This window comes from Crocodylus porosus, unplaced genomic scaffold (assembly GCF_001723895.1).
Source record: "Crocodylus porosus isolate Cpor-Errol unplaced genomic scaffold, CroPor_comp1, whole genome shotgun sequence".
Taxonomy (NCBI): Eukaryota; Metazoa; Chordata; order Crocodylia; family Crocodylidae; genus Crocodylus; species Crocodylus porosus.
The window spans coordinates 78,370,615-78,385,128 of record NW_017728931.1 but is presented as its reverse complement, the minus strand read 5'-3'; the positions used below and the strand labels follow the sequence as shown (position 1 = coordinate 78,385,128).

The 14,514-nt window shown below is 42.5% G+C and overlaps 1 protein-coding gene across 1 annotated transcript in view; it reads left to right on the top strand.

Annotated features, from left to right (window-relative positions):
* Window positions 1-13,081, top strand: part of LGR5 (leucine rich repeat containing G protein-coupled receptor 5) — a 119,375-nt gene extending 106,294 nt beyond the window's left edge. The window contains exons 17-19 of the mRNA XM_019543937.1: window positions 1,685-1,830; window positions 3,094-3,177; window positions 11,259-13,081. Coding sequence (XP_019399482.1) covers window positions 1,685-1,830; window positions 3,094-3,177; window positions 11,259-12,346 — 1,318 coding nt within the window. The 3' untranslated portion in view covers window positions 12,347-13,081. The remainder of the gene's footprint in view (window positions 1-1,684; window positions 1,831-3,093; window positions 3,178-11,258) is intronic.
* Window positions 13,082-14,514: the final 1,433 nt, after the last annotated feature.

The window sequence follows — 14,514 nt, the reverse complement described above, 5'->3', positions numbered from 1 at the left end:
TATAGGGTTTATAGGGGACTGTGTGGGGGGAAGGTAGTTGGGGTGTGAGAGGGGATGTGAGGGTCTGTGTGTATGGCAGTGTTGGGGGGAATGCATGTGTATGGTAGGGTGTACATGTGGGATTCCCGCCCCAGGGGACTGTACTCCCACTGTCTGGCAATGCAGCCAGGAGCCACATGGTGCTGGAGTAGTGCAGGGGCAAGAAGGCAGGGAAATGTCTGGGGGTGGGGCTGCGTCCTGCTGGTGGCTCCCCCTGGGTCCTACTGCCCATGGCTCCTGTCATCTTTGACAGGCAGCCAGGACCAGGTAAATATAAATTTTCCATGGGCGGAATAGAATGGCCTGGCAGGCTGGACCCAGCCCATGGGCTGTATTTTGCCCACCCTGTTCTAAAGGCATTTGAAATGTTTCAATTGTTACTTCTGTCTGGACTTTTATATAGTCACCTGTATTTTTCCACAGTATTCATAGGCATTTCTTTATACCCACCTCATTTTGAAATGCCTACAGAGCAACAGACTTCAAAATGTATGAGACCTGCAACTTTCCTAGGAGTATAACGAACTGAAATCCAGTAGTCAACGTGACATCCCAAATCAGCATAGGGAATACACATGTTCTAAAAGGGGTTAACACCTCAGAACAGAAATCACCCATGATAACAAAGACCATAAAACAATTTCCTTTGTAACATCTTTTTTTCGCACATTTTAAAATTTTCAAATCGTTCACATTTCAGTTTAGGAGTCCCCACTCTTGATCTTTGTCCAAGGGATAAAATTCCCTTCTGCTATTTTAAAATACAGATGGACAAAGTTTAAATTTAGTTTCAAATTAATCTTGATGGTCTCAGAACGTGAGGGTTTGTGGACTGAGTTTTTGGTTGTGCTCATAAACCAGGTAGGATGCAATTATGTTCTTGAATCTCTCTTTTTAAAAGAAAAATAAACCCAAGGAAATGACATGGGTAAATTAGTGAGTTAAAACAGTTAAAATCACTAGATGTCAGGAAAGGCAAATATTATGGTTTTGGAAGCAACATTCACTCAACTGCACTGCAGATGTCTAGTCCTGCTATATTAAATATACAATTTAATGCATCGGTAAGTATGTTATAAATGATCTGTTATGAAATAAACAAGATGCAAGCACACTGTATTTTTAAAATGTGCCTTGGAGCTATTTGCATTTTCTGACTTGTAATTTTATCTGTGCAACCCTAACACTTCATTAATAAGATTTTTTAAACATTAATATTTTTACTTTCAACCATTATGCAACTTAGTTCATCTCTCCCCATGTTAATCATAGTGAGCCAATATAAAAGGCATAGTCAACCTGTGGCATGTGTGGCCAAGAGGCACACGCACCCTCTGTGTGTGGCACCTGGCAGACTGGAAAGAGAACAGGCAACATAGTGCCAGAGAGAGCAGGAGACAGAAGGCAGAGCAGCAAATCAGTCAGAAAACACAGGGCCAGGAGCAGAAAGTAGAGTAGCAAATTGGGCAGGGACACAGGGCAGGGAGCAGGAAGCAGAGCAACCAATCAGGTAGGGGAAGGGGATGAGAGTGGCACTCGGGGGAGGTGTGGAGCTAATTTGTGGCACACCTGCCAAGAAGGTTCGCCCCTACTGCAGTATACCTTTCTAACAAATGTAATGTCATAGTTCTCTGTTAATATACAGGGTCATGGAAATGCCGTATGCTTACCAGTGCTGTGCATTTGGAGCTTGTGAGAGCCATTACAAAATCCCAAGCCAGTGGAACAAAGATGAGAATAGCAGCACTGATGATTTTCACAGGAGAGAGACCAGCATGTTACAAATTCAAGGTAAAATTCTAATATAATAAAGAGCTTAGTCTATCTGTCTGTCCATAATGCTTTTGGTCAGCTGCAGGAGGGCAGGTGGCAATTGGCTGCATGGGCCCAGGTGGAGAGGAGGCAGAGCCGGGCACACAACAGCCAGCAGGGAGGCAGGGGAAGGTGGAGGGAAGCCCTGCTGCTCAGTGGAGGAGGTGGAAGCAGGCAGAGACAAGCACAGACACATCCAACAGTCAGCAGGGTGGGGGAGGTAGCAGGGACAGAGGGGAGCATGGAGGGGAAGGGAGGTGGGGGGAAGAAGCCCCGTTGCTCAGGGGAAGAGACGGAGGCAGGTGTGGGGAGGGAGCCCCTGCGCTGGTGGCTGAAGGAGGCAGCAGTGGTGGTGGCACAGGAAGTGTTTACATAGCCAGCCCCAAAGAGTGAGCAGGGGGCAGCCAGGTAAACACTCCTTAGTTATTTTAAATCTGTCGTACACTAGCCAATTGCCTGTTATGAATAATATTGCCTTTTGCCTTTATAACATTCTTAAATGCTCCTGATTGTTCCAGTAAAAATTGATGGGAATTTTACTATTGAATTTAATGGGAGTAGGATGCAACTCTTGGACTGTGAGAATTGTTTCCTAATGTTTTCAAGGAGTGCCATCACTTTGAATGGACCGTACCAATCACCACCTCAGATAGTGATTTCTAATGTTTTGACTATGAAAAACAAATCAGTTAGCTTGCTATTACCAAGGGCTGCTCTATATGACCTAACAGGAAATAACAATGCTGGTGACCAACTCTTCCCAAAATTGAGAGGAAGTGAAATGGCTATAGCTAGGCTTCCCACTCAATAGGAGGATGGTTCAGGGCTTCACTGTCAGAGACTGCTGCTGGCTTGGAAATATGTTCTGGGATTACATGTTGTTTATAGCAGTGGAGGTGTTTGGGTGTGAAGCATAAAAATAACAGAGCAGAAATTTTGAGAGATAGCATAGCAGTGTCTTTACCTAGTATTCCCCAGATGTCAGGAAAAGCCTCCTCTCTTCAATGTCTAGAGCATTTGAAGGACACCTTTCTGAAACTAATTATCTTTAGGGGACTGGGAATGCCATTTTTTACATCAGTCCTCCCTAGCTAATTCAAAACCAAACAGCCAACATCTGTTTAGGTTAAGAGACAGCAAGGCCAAGCATTAAACTTGGACAGCCACTTCCCAAAAGTTACACTAGTAAAGTTTCTATAGAACCAGAGTCTAAACATCTGGGTTTTTCTCCCGCCCCCACAGATGAACGTGACTTGGAAGATTTTCTGCTGGACTTTGAGGAAGACTTGAAAGCTCATCATTCAGTGCAATGCTCACCCCTTCCAGGTATGCCAAACAGATAGGAGACTTAAGGTTTCCCTGGATAGCTGATCCAGCACTATGAAATAGTGCAATGAGTTGCAATAATTTGGAAGCATAACTTTTCATTAAAGCTTATGAACCTCTTCAGTAATGGCATTTCCCATATGTCGCTTCTGTACCTTGGTTCCTGGAACTACTTGTACCGAAAAAATCACCCCTCCAGTTCTAAAGCAATTCTCTCTCTCTCACTTTGGTACTACCAATATGTTCCTGTAAGTCATTGTATTTTGCGCTCATGGAAAAAAAAGATAAGTCCAGTCACTCCAGCATAAGCCTGAAATTACTCTTTTGTAGCCAGTTGAATCATGCCAGATTTATTCTACTATAATAGCACTTATTCTACTATAATAGTTTGCCCCAATTTATAGAAGACAGGAAAATCCTAATTCTGTTGCCCTGAAAAGAACTTCTCAACTAAATTACTTCCCATTATTGGCATCGTCTTTACTGGACAGCATTTCCTGATAAGCCTGACAGTATGGATAGGAGAAAATAGGATCAGAACAGAGGAAGCAAAAAAACTCTTACACCAGTCCTACTAAATATTTGCAACTTTCCTTACAACAAAGTCATGTCTTGGAAGACTTTCCCTGCACCTGTGCTATCCTGTATGCCACTGGCCGTGGACACAGAGGGTGAGAGGTTCATGCAGCAGCCAAAACCTGTTGTCAGAGCTTTCTGCTTATCCAAAACAGCACATGCAGACTAGATCTAGACAACAGTAAATACGACAGCTCCCACCCTCCTTATGCACACCGATATTGGTGTGTAGGCATTGCCATTTGCCTGTGCTCTGGGAGTTTTGGCCAAGAGTATATGTAAGTGTACATACATCCTGGGATTTCATATGCCTCTCACCAAGGAAGAGTAGAGCAGGTTGACCACCGTCTCAATTCTTTTCAGCTGCCTTTGGCTCAAGATGGAGCTTCTCACTATCCAAGTTCTAATTTCCAGACTACCTCAAAGTTAATTCTAGTGTTAACTTAGTTTTAGTAGAGCTTAGCTTTGCCACTTGTTGACATCATGTAATTTTCCCTAAACTTTGTAATCCAGAATAGCCTCTGTGAGATTGCCTGGTTTCAAATCATGGTCTTCTTATGCCATGTCAATACCAGCAGCAGATGGACACTTGAAATAGCTCTGGTACTTGAGAGAATCCCTCATCTTGAAAAGTAAATCCTTCACCTCCCAGATCCACAAGGACAGATGTACCCCCTAGGCAAATCTGAGGTGCTGGCATCAGACTCAAGACTCCAGGGTCCCTCTGGGCATGATTGCTGGGAAACAGAAAGCATACATACATGGGCTCCTTGCTATTCAAAATAGCATTCTCCAGCCAAGAGGACCAAAGAACTTCTTTAGATAAGGGGAAGGGCAAAGAGTGTTCCAGGGGCAAAACCCCCATGAAGAACTTCTCCCACAGATCTCCTTCCTAACATCAGCCTGCCACCAAGTCTTCACAATCACAAGTGGAAACCAGTGCAGCTCACATGCCTTATAGCACCAATGGCTCAGCACCCAAGCAGCATACTGAGAACCTGATGCTTTTGGCACTGAAGTTTCCATCTTCTTCACTTCATTATTCTATCAACCTTCTACTCTAGCCGTGCACTCGATGATGCTGATATGCTTGATACCATCTACTATAGCAACTTATAAACTTGTGTAAATCCAGGAGGGAGTGAAAGTGCTGCCTTCCTCAAGCGCCACACACCACCACAAGCCTATAGTGAGGGTCACAGAGCCATCAGCATGGCTCTATGACAGGAAATAGTGCTGTATGAAATTCTGCCGGCAGTTTTGTTTGGAGCTCGAAACGGCAAAACTGAAATGAAACAGAGACCTTCGAAACGGCCTTGAAACAAAATGAGGCAAGTTGAAACATTTTGAAATATTCAAAACGTTTTGAGTTTCGAAGCTCAAGCTGGGCTTTCCTGCAGGGAAACAGAAACTAAAGTAAGGACAGGCAGCGAGAAAGGGGGGAAGGACTGCTCTGATATTGACTGTGTGTAGCTGGCCATTGACTGACATCCTTCCCCGAGATCCCTTCCAATCCCAGTGCTCTGGGGGAGGAATGGAAAAACTGCAAAGAAGGCAGCATTGTTTGAATTTCCCTGCTTTCTGCCTTGGTGTCAGTTGAGCGATGGCGCACCTTCACACACACACACACACACACACACACACACACACACACACACACACACACCCGTGTCACAAGTTTTGCCTGTCAGCAGCCAGAGGTGCAGGGGCCCAGAACCCCCCTGCACCGATCTCCTCGACAGCTGGCAGGCTTCATGGCTTCAGCAGGGGCTAGCAAGCCTGCAGCGTTCACCCTGCTGTGCCTTAACACACACAGTGTCACCCATGTCACAAGTTTTGCTCATCTGCAGCTTGAGGTGCAGTTTCCCCCAAACCCTAGTTTTCCCAAAACCGCTGCACCTATCTTCTCGAAAGCTGGCAGGCTTCATGGCCTCAGCAGGGGTAGCAAGCCTGCAGTTTTGACACCACTGTGGCTTAACACATACACGTGACATGATTTTTTGCTTTCAAGACTTTGAGGTGCGGTTTCCCTGAACCCCTGCACCCATCGCCTTGAAACTTATCAGGCTTCATGCCCTCAGAAGGGGCTACCATTCTGGCAAGTTGCATCCAAATCAGGCCAGAAATGACAAAGTTATAGGCTGTTTGGTGCATCCACATTGTATCCTATGGGTGAAATGTCCGAACAGTGTTGAAACACCAAAACTGTGTCAACGAAATGAAACAGAACAGCGGTTTCAAATCAAAATGAAATTTGAAACAAAATGCTGTTCTGTCAAAACAGAATGGTGCCAATTCACACAGCCCTAACAGGAAACCCAAATTAGCATCTTTGTTCATCCATTGATTGGGTCATTCCCCCAACTAGTATGCAGTGTACCAGGTTCTTTATTAGCTCTTCCCTTGACTGCAAAGTCAGCAGCACCACCTTTGTACCTTGCATGCTCTCTTTCCAGTAGCATCAGGTAATAGCAAAACCTTAAAATGCTTTCTCAAGAGTTGCTCCTCCACTTCTCTACTGAGGCCTATGGGAACTGTCAAAGGGAAGATAAGTTTTCTAGCAAACCATACTGTCCCCAGGTACCCTGATCAAAGAACTCGTTACCTATCCATCTATTCTTTGAAGAAATGGCTATAATTGTGCTCTAAGAGACATGGTAGATCTACCCTAATGTCCTCCTCCAGACAAGAGAGGGGTTTCCTCAGGTACCTACAGGTATTTCTCTTGAAAAGAATGGTTACATTCCTATAGGTCCTAATGGAAGTCAAGAAACTGGAAGATCATTTTCCACACTTCCTTTTGTAAAAATGGTAATGCTCATTGACAAGGTGAAGACAACTTGGCCAGATTGATTTAGTAAGCATCTGCCATAGCAGCCACCACCTCCTGAAAGACTGACAATACCAAGTCCCACCTAAAAGGGCAGAGTACTTCTACAATCATGCTATAACCTCCTCCCTAGGTACGGTAGCAGCTAATGAAAAAAATCTCACCAGAATAGAAATAAAACCAAAGGACAGGAAGCCAAAGCCAGGAGATAAGAGTTTTGCTGTAAAGCATGGGCTTCCACTTCCCTCAATTCGTAAGTGAAACTCTGATTAATACAGCCTGGCATGCTACTGGCCTCTTTTACAAGAGCATACTGTTGGCTCACATTTAGCTTATGGTTCACTGTGACCAGTGGGTCCTTTTCACCAGTATTGCAAGCTAGCCGGTCCTTCCCCAGTCTGTATTTGTGCATGTAATTCTTCTGTTCCAAGTACAGGATTTGCACTTCTTGTTCAATTTTATCCAGTTCATTTCTGACCACTTCTGCAGCTTGTCAGATTTCTGCATGCTGTCCCTACCCTCCAAAGTATCTGCATCTCCACGCAGCTTGGTGTCATTCACAAACTTCCTAAGTGAGCAGTCAAACCCTCCTTCAAATTGTTAATGAAGATATATGACAGGCCCAGGACACACACAGGTAAACCCACTCAGTACCCCTTATAGTCAAAGTAATGTGCAAGTTGGCTGTAGGGCTCTGGTTTTCCCTAGGAGAAACACCAGTGGGCACATCTACATGAGATGCCATGTTGCCACAGTGATGAACTATGGTGACAGCTTGTTGCTATGGTGACAGTGTTGGTGGGAATAGACCATGAAACCACCACTACTGCACAGTAGCAATGAGCTCATTGCTACTGTGCAGTAGGGTCAGAAACGACCCATGCAGCACCAGTAGTTACTGCACAGCCATTTAGTACTTGCTAAAGCAAGTACTAAATGATTGCACAGTAACAACTGCTCAGTTGGGTACATATGTAGACGCACCCATTATGGAGGACTTGTTATTTAAGGAAGCAGAATTATTTAGTTCCAAGACAAAAAATATCAGATTTACCCAAAGATCCTTGTCTGCCTATGTCCTTAGACCAATACGGCTACAACCTATACCTCTTTTTCACTTTGAAGTACTTCAGGACAGTTCTCCAGGCCCTCAGTATATATGTTAAAAAACCTACAAGGAACAGCTCACAACCACTGGAAAGAGGCAAATGCTTCATTGGTTGAAGACTGCTAGCTTCAACATCCCAACCTACTTAATGACACCAATCAGTTGTTCCGACAGGACTGTCAAAAAACTAGAATCAAATCAACCTTATAGATAAATAGCAGTAACACATTCTTTTGGGAACCATATGGCCCACTGCAGACACACATTTTCTTATTTCATCATGGACCCGTCAGTCATAGACACCACCACAGCAAGGTATTTTAACCTGATTCACTCACGGCCTACCTTTATTCTTCTACTTTTCTCCCCACCCTGCTCCTCTTCAAAGACCCTTCTCATAATGACCTTCTACAACAAAAGATTCTATCACTAGGAGAAACAGAAGAAGCTCCCCTTCAATACTAAGAAACAGGGTTCTCTACATCAATTACTTTTTTGATCCCTAAGAGGAAAGGGGAATGGTGCCCTACCTTGGATCTTCAAAGGGAATCTGAAGTTTATCCTCCCCTTGATAATCGCTTTCTAGGATTGAGGGAGCATCTGTTCACCTCCAAGCTGCATATGTCCACATATACTCTGGACTATGTCATAGGATTTGTGGTATGTCAAAATCATAACCATTACACGCCTTAGCTTTTGGTGTCTCAGCTGATCTGGGGTGTTCAAAGTACTTGAAATTTTAAGCAGCATACCCAAGGGTAAATGAAATTTAGGCGCAACACATACCTGGACAGTTGCAGGTGAAGTGGAAATCCCTTCAACCAAGTCAAGGTGCCATTTACTATTACACATTTAACCTGCTGCAGAACCTGGACCTGAAAATGAATTAATAAAAATCACACAAAATTCACCCCAGTTCAGAGACTCTTCTACACTTCACAAAATCTGTGGCCTATCCCCTCAAAACAGAGCTCGATTAGTCTGAACCTATAGATAGCATGCAGTCTTATTTGTCTAGTCCTGCCAGGTCATACAGTCTTGTTTACCTTCATAATGTCACATGCCAAACCACCTCCAATATTTGCAAGGGTAGCTAAAATCTGAGTTCTCCCCAAGCAAACATCGCTTGGACAAGCGCTTGATTGTGCCGCCATTATTGGTGTTGCCCCTAAAAGGATTAAGTAACCCTAAAAACACTTGCAGGGTAGCCCCCCTCATTCCTGTCTAGAAATATAGTGATAGATGCCTCATTGTAAAGGTTCATATGTAGGGACTCCAAAGGCCCAGCAGAGAGCACAGATATATATCAACAGCTTCACATTTAGAGCAGTCTGCAATGCTTGGAAATCCTTCCAGCAGCAAATTTTGAGCCAGTCACTACAGATGATGATGGACAATACAGTAGCCACAATTGAGCCAGCTCTTCCTCCCTTGTCAGGAAATGATCAAGCAGGAACTGGTGAACTGGAAATCTGATCTCTCTTTCACTGGTCACTTAGATACCAGCAGAACAGCTTACTTTTTTCAGAACCACACTCCAAAGGTCCATTCTTCAGGATGGTTTTCTTGGACGTGGTGATCTCTGATTGACCTGTTCATAACAAACCAACAAGAAGTCTTGAACCTTTGGTTTGAGAGGAGCCCTGAGTGCACAGTCCCTATCAAATGACATTCCAATCCTATGGACAGGAAAGTATTGGTGTCCATGTCAAGTGATCCTTCCAATTTCCAGGGTGTTCCCAAGACCAAAGAAGATTCAGACAAATTGATCTTGAAAGCTCTTGTGTAGTGAGGGTTCTGGCTCCTAAACATTCTGTGCCTCTCACCCACTCAACACAAAACCATATCTCATCTTCTAGATCAGTGGTTCCCAACTTTTTTTGCCGCGACCTGCTGCTGGGAGTGAAGTGCAGCAGTGGTCACAGCCTGGGGGTGTGGGAGCTCCCGGCATGTGGCACACCTTTTGTGTGTGTCAGCACTGGCATTGCCCCCACAACCCTCATTTGGGTTGCAACCCAAGGTTGGGAACCGCTCTTCTAGATCCATTGTCACAGAACACAGGAATGATCAACTCCTGGACCTACTTTTCACTTGTCTGTGACATCTTGATCAATGATAAAATGTAGTAAAGTGGTAAAAGATTACTGGACAAGCTTCTGTTCTAAAAGATCCTGGATTATATATGCAAGATCAGAACCAAGATCCTACTACTTTTTGGAGTTGTAGCAGTTGGTCAGCTTATGCCTGTCAACAGTCTCAGCTGTCCATCAGTGGGATGACCAATATCATTTCCCTACCATAAAATGGCGAAGGGCCCGAGATGATTCCACTGGGAAAAGATCTAGTTTTGCTGTGAAACCTTAACATATTCTTCTCCATTGGTCTCCTTTTAAACCAATAATATCATGTTCATTCCTGCACATATTGGCTAAGATATCAGCAAGAAAGGTACAAGGGATCCATGTCCTGATAGCAGTTTTCCATCCTAAGGTATTTTTGAGGATCCATCCCAAATCCTTTACTGAAAGACCTGATTCAGCAGATTGACACTCTCATATCCTTCTGAAAGCCACGTGCATCTGGAACTGAAGAACCTCTCTATGCTCTGAATACAGGCAGGCCCCAACTTTTACATGCAAAAGACAAGGTCATCTCTTTGTGACTATAGCAAATAAAATAAAGTACAAATAGATCTTTACTGAAAGTCTGTCCAAATGGATCTTTGACAGTGTAAAGACCTCTTGAGGAGATGGCCCTGGTGTATTTGCTGACATCCATCAGATAAGAACATGTTCCTCAGAGCTTCAGCTACACTAGTATCCTCATTGGGAAATGTATCCATTTCAGACAGCTGCAAAGCAGCCACCTGGAGCTTTGGTTACATGTTTACTTAGCATTACACAACATCTGTAGTATCCTTTGTGAACATTACATTCAGCAAAGCAGTTTTTCAGTCTCTGTTCTCTTGAGACTCAGATTCTATTTCCACTTGAATTAGTCCACTGCTTTGGAGTCACTGGTACTGAAATGTGCATGTAGACAATCATTCAAACAGGAGGTCTTTTGAGACATGTGGTCCACATGCAACCCACCTTCCAACCCTTCTTCTTAGGAGTCCAATATACCCAGAATCACATTGCTGAGAGGAAACAGTACAGTCATTGCACTCTGTGCTTTTATCAGCCTGGTTGAAAATACAAGGAATCTCAGGGTACATGCATGCTACATAAGTACTGCTGGCCAAAGTCTCCAAGCTAGGAAGCAGAGAGGCATGTTGCACATCAATAATGGAGCATGCATTTGGAGAGCTCATCTCAAAAAACTCCAGTTACTATAAGTAAAGTAATTTCACATTCTGGAGCATAACAGAAGGATAGGGAATCTTACTGAAGTCCTTCCCATATGAGGTACCAATTAGAATTTGATACTTAGCCACATGTGCTGGTAGGGATAAATACTTTCTACAGTAAAAAACAAGACATGGCAGTTAGAATTTTTGCTATTGCAGATTGATTCTTCATTTATATGCATTTCCTCTGCTCATCTTTTTTTTTTTTTTCATTGCAGGCCCTTTCAAACCATGCGATCATCTGTTTGGTAGCTGGCTGATCAGAATTGGCGTTTGGACCATAGTGGTTTTGGCCTTTATTTGTAACGCGCTGGTGACTGCAACGGTCTTCAGGTCTCCACTGTATATTTCCTCTATAAAACTTTTGATTGGACTCATAGCCATTGTAAACACACTAATGGGTCTGTCCAGTGGAATACTGGCTAGTGTGGATGCGTTAACTTTTGGCAGTTTTGCTCAATACGGTCCTTGGTGGGAAAATGGAGTTGGTTGCAAAATCACTGGCCTTCTCTTCATTTTTGCTTCAGAAACTTCCATTTTCCTCCTTACTTTGGCAGCTTTGGAACGTGGCTTCTCCATAAAGCAAGCTACAAAGTTTGAAACAAAATCCTCTGTTGCTAGTATAAAAATAGCCATTTTCTTTTGCTTTATTTTGGCATTGGTAATTGCAGTGGTGCCACTGCTCAGTGGGAGTGAGTATGGGGTTTCTCCACTTTGTTTACCCCTGCCATTTGGAGAACTCACAGCTATGGGCTACATGGTAGCTTTGGTCTTGTTGAACTCCCTTTGTTTTCTGGTGATGACTGTTGCCTATACAAAACTCTACTGTAGTTTGGAAAAGGGAGAACTAGACAATATTTGGGACTGTTCTATGGTCAAGCACATAGCCTTGTTACTCTTTACTAACTGCATTCTTTATTGCCCTGTGGCTTTTTTATCTTTTTCTTCCTTACTAAACCTTACTTTTATTAGCCCAGAAGTGATTAAATCAATACTGCTAGTCATTGTCCCATTGCCAGCATGCCTAAACCCTCTTCTTTATATACTTTTCAATCCCCATTTTAAGGAAGATCTAGGAAGTCTCCATAAGCAAACTTTATTATGGAGAAGATCAAAACACACAAGTCTGATCTCTGTTAATTCAGAAGATGTAGAGAAACAGTCCTGTGATTCAACACAAGCTTTGGTAACCTTTGCAAGTGTTGGTATATCATACGACCTGCCTGCCAGCAGCTCACTAATGCCATCTTATCAAATGACAGAAAGCTGTAACCTTTCATCAGTAGCATTTGTTCCATGTCGCTAGTTTCAGTGGCAAAACAAAAGTTATCTATATGTTTACAAAATTTCCAGTCCCAAAATTAAGGATGGGTATGCGTACATATGCTAGAAAGCAGGGTCAAAGGTGTGCTTGATTCCTATCACACACAGCTCCACGTTCCTGGCAAAACTGGCAACAGGCTGAAGTTCCCGCTTATAAACTCTCTCAACCCAGTGAAGTGTGATATAAAGAGGGAGCCTGAAAACTGCCAGTATTTACACAGTTTGCTCAGTTCTTTTAGAAAGAAGGTTAAAAATGCATCTCTTGGTCAACAGGAAAACAACACATTGAAGCAACAGAGTTCTTGGAGGCATGGCCAATATTTTAATTAAGTTATTAACTAAGCATATTGAGTTAGAGAATTAAAAAAGTTAAAGTGACAAAGTTCCCCAGCTAACGGAGTGAATTTGAAATCTAGATTCCCTGAATATTGTTAAATGCTATAGATTGGCAGTGGAGTGTGGTGCTTAAAGCGTGTTTCAGGGGAGAGATGGAAGCTGCCTATGTCCATGATTCAGCAAAGTATTGAAGCCAAGTATTGAATTTTAAGTATGCAGATAATCATGCTGAAATCCCAGGGGCTTATGAAAAACAGATTGTCAAAGTAATTTGATACTGTTTTTAAAAGCAGTTACAAATGCGGTTGATAAAAGTAACATTTATTTAATAATTCTACTGGTACCATAGGACATCTTCATAACAGACTAGAATAAAACAAAATGGTACATAAAAAGTTATTGAAAAGCAGTTGACTAGTTTCAATGCGGTCATAAATGGCAAATCAACAATCAGTGGGCAAATACATGTTTTTCTGGTAAGGCTCCTTGTGGATTTTGACTCAATATTAACTGTATTTTTAATCAATAAGGAAGACAAAGATCAGTACTAATAAAGTGTTTAGATGACACACACCAGGAGAGGAGAAAATGATGAGGAAGACAGGTTGCTGATACACAATGAGCTGAATCAGTTGGTAAGCAGAATGCAAGCACATAATTTGTATTGCAAAGAGACAATTGTAAGGTCAAGTCATCTTAGAAAAAGGGATGTAAACTTTGGTGTGGGAGAAACCCTCTCCTGGGGAACAGCAATTTTTTTGGAAAAGATGCGTGTCATGTGGATAGATAGCCAAACAATCTCGCTATGCAACTAGACCAAAAAGGTGTACAGATCCTTTCATGTGTACGCAGGAGAATATGAAGTAGAAATAGGAAGAACATATCTATTTGGCATTTGTTGCAACTGCTAATGAAATAGTGCATCAAATTTGTGTGTCCATGCATCAAGAAGGACAGATAAAAATTGGAGAAGCTTCAGAAAAGAACCAAAAAGAATGATTACAAGTTTAGAAAATGTGGCTTATAGCAAGAGATCCAGGAGTTCAATATTTTTATCTTATTAAAGAGAGAAGGTTAATAGATTAATTGATCACAGTTTGTAAGTATCTGCATGAGGAACAGAAATATGATCACAGATGTTTCTTTAACAGACAAAGGATGGCACAATCCACTAACTGGAAACTGAAGGTAGCTAGAAGTTCAGACTAGAAATAAAGTGTAGATTTTTAAACAGCAGGAGTAATTAACCACTTGAATAATTCACAAAGGCTGCAGTGGATTTGCTATCACTGGGAGTCTTTAAATCAAAATTAGACGTGTTCTAAAAAAAAGGTTCTCTAGTTTAGCTATAGCTATTGGACTTGAAGGAAGAATTAATTCAAGGGAGGCCTTTAGCCTGTAGCTCATAAAAGCTAAGAGTAAATGGCCACAAAAATAAGTGAATTCCTTGCTGAATCAGAACCATCATGATTAGAGAGGAGACCCCCAGCACCTTGGCTACTTTATTTTTCAAATCTTCTAAGCAACATAGCTCCCGCTGCTCTGTTTGGAGACTAGCATATACCTTGATCTAACTATATTAAGGGATTCCTTCAATCCTATTTTCCCAGAGATGGCCCCTTTTCTTCAATGAGTAGCTCAAAAAAATGCTGTTATGCACATATTCAGAATGAAATGGGGATGGGGTGGTGGGAGGGGGTGGTCGGGGGAAAAACTTCAATAAGCAAAGCTTTTGAATGGGCCAGTACCTACTACTTAGTTTAAAGGTCACTCCAAGCTCCAAGGTGGGCAAAAGTAGAACATTAAATTGAATAA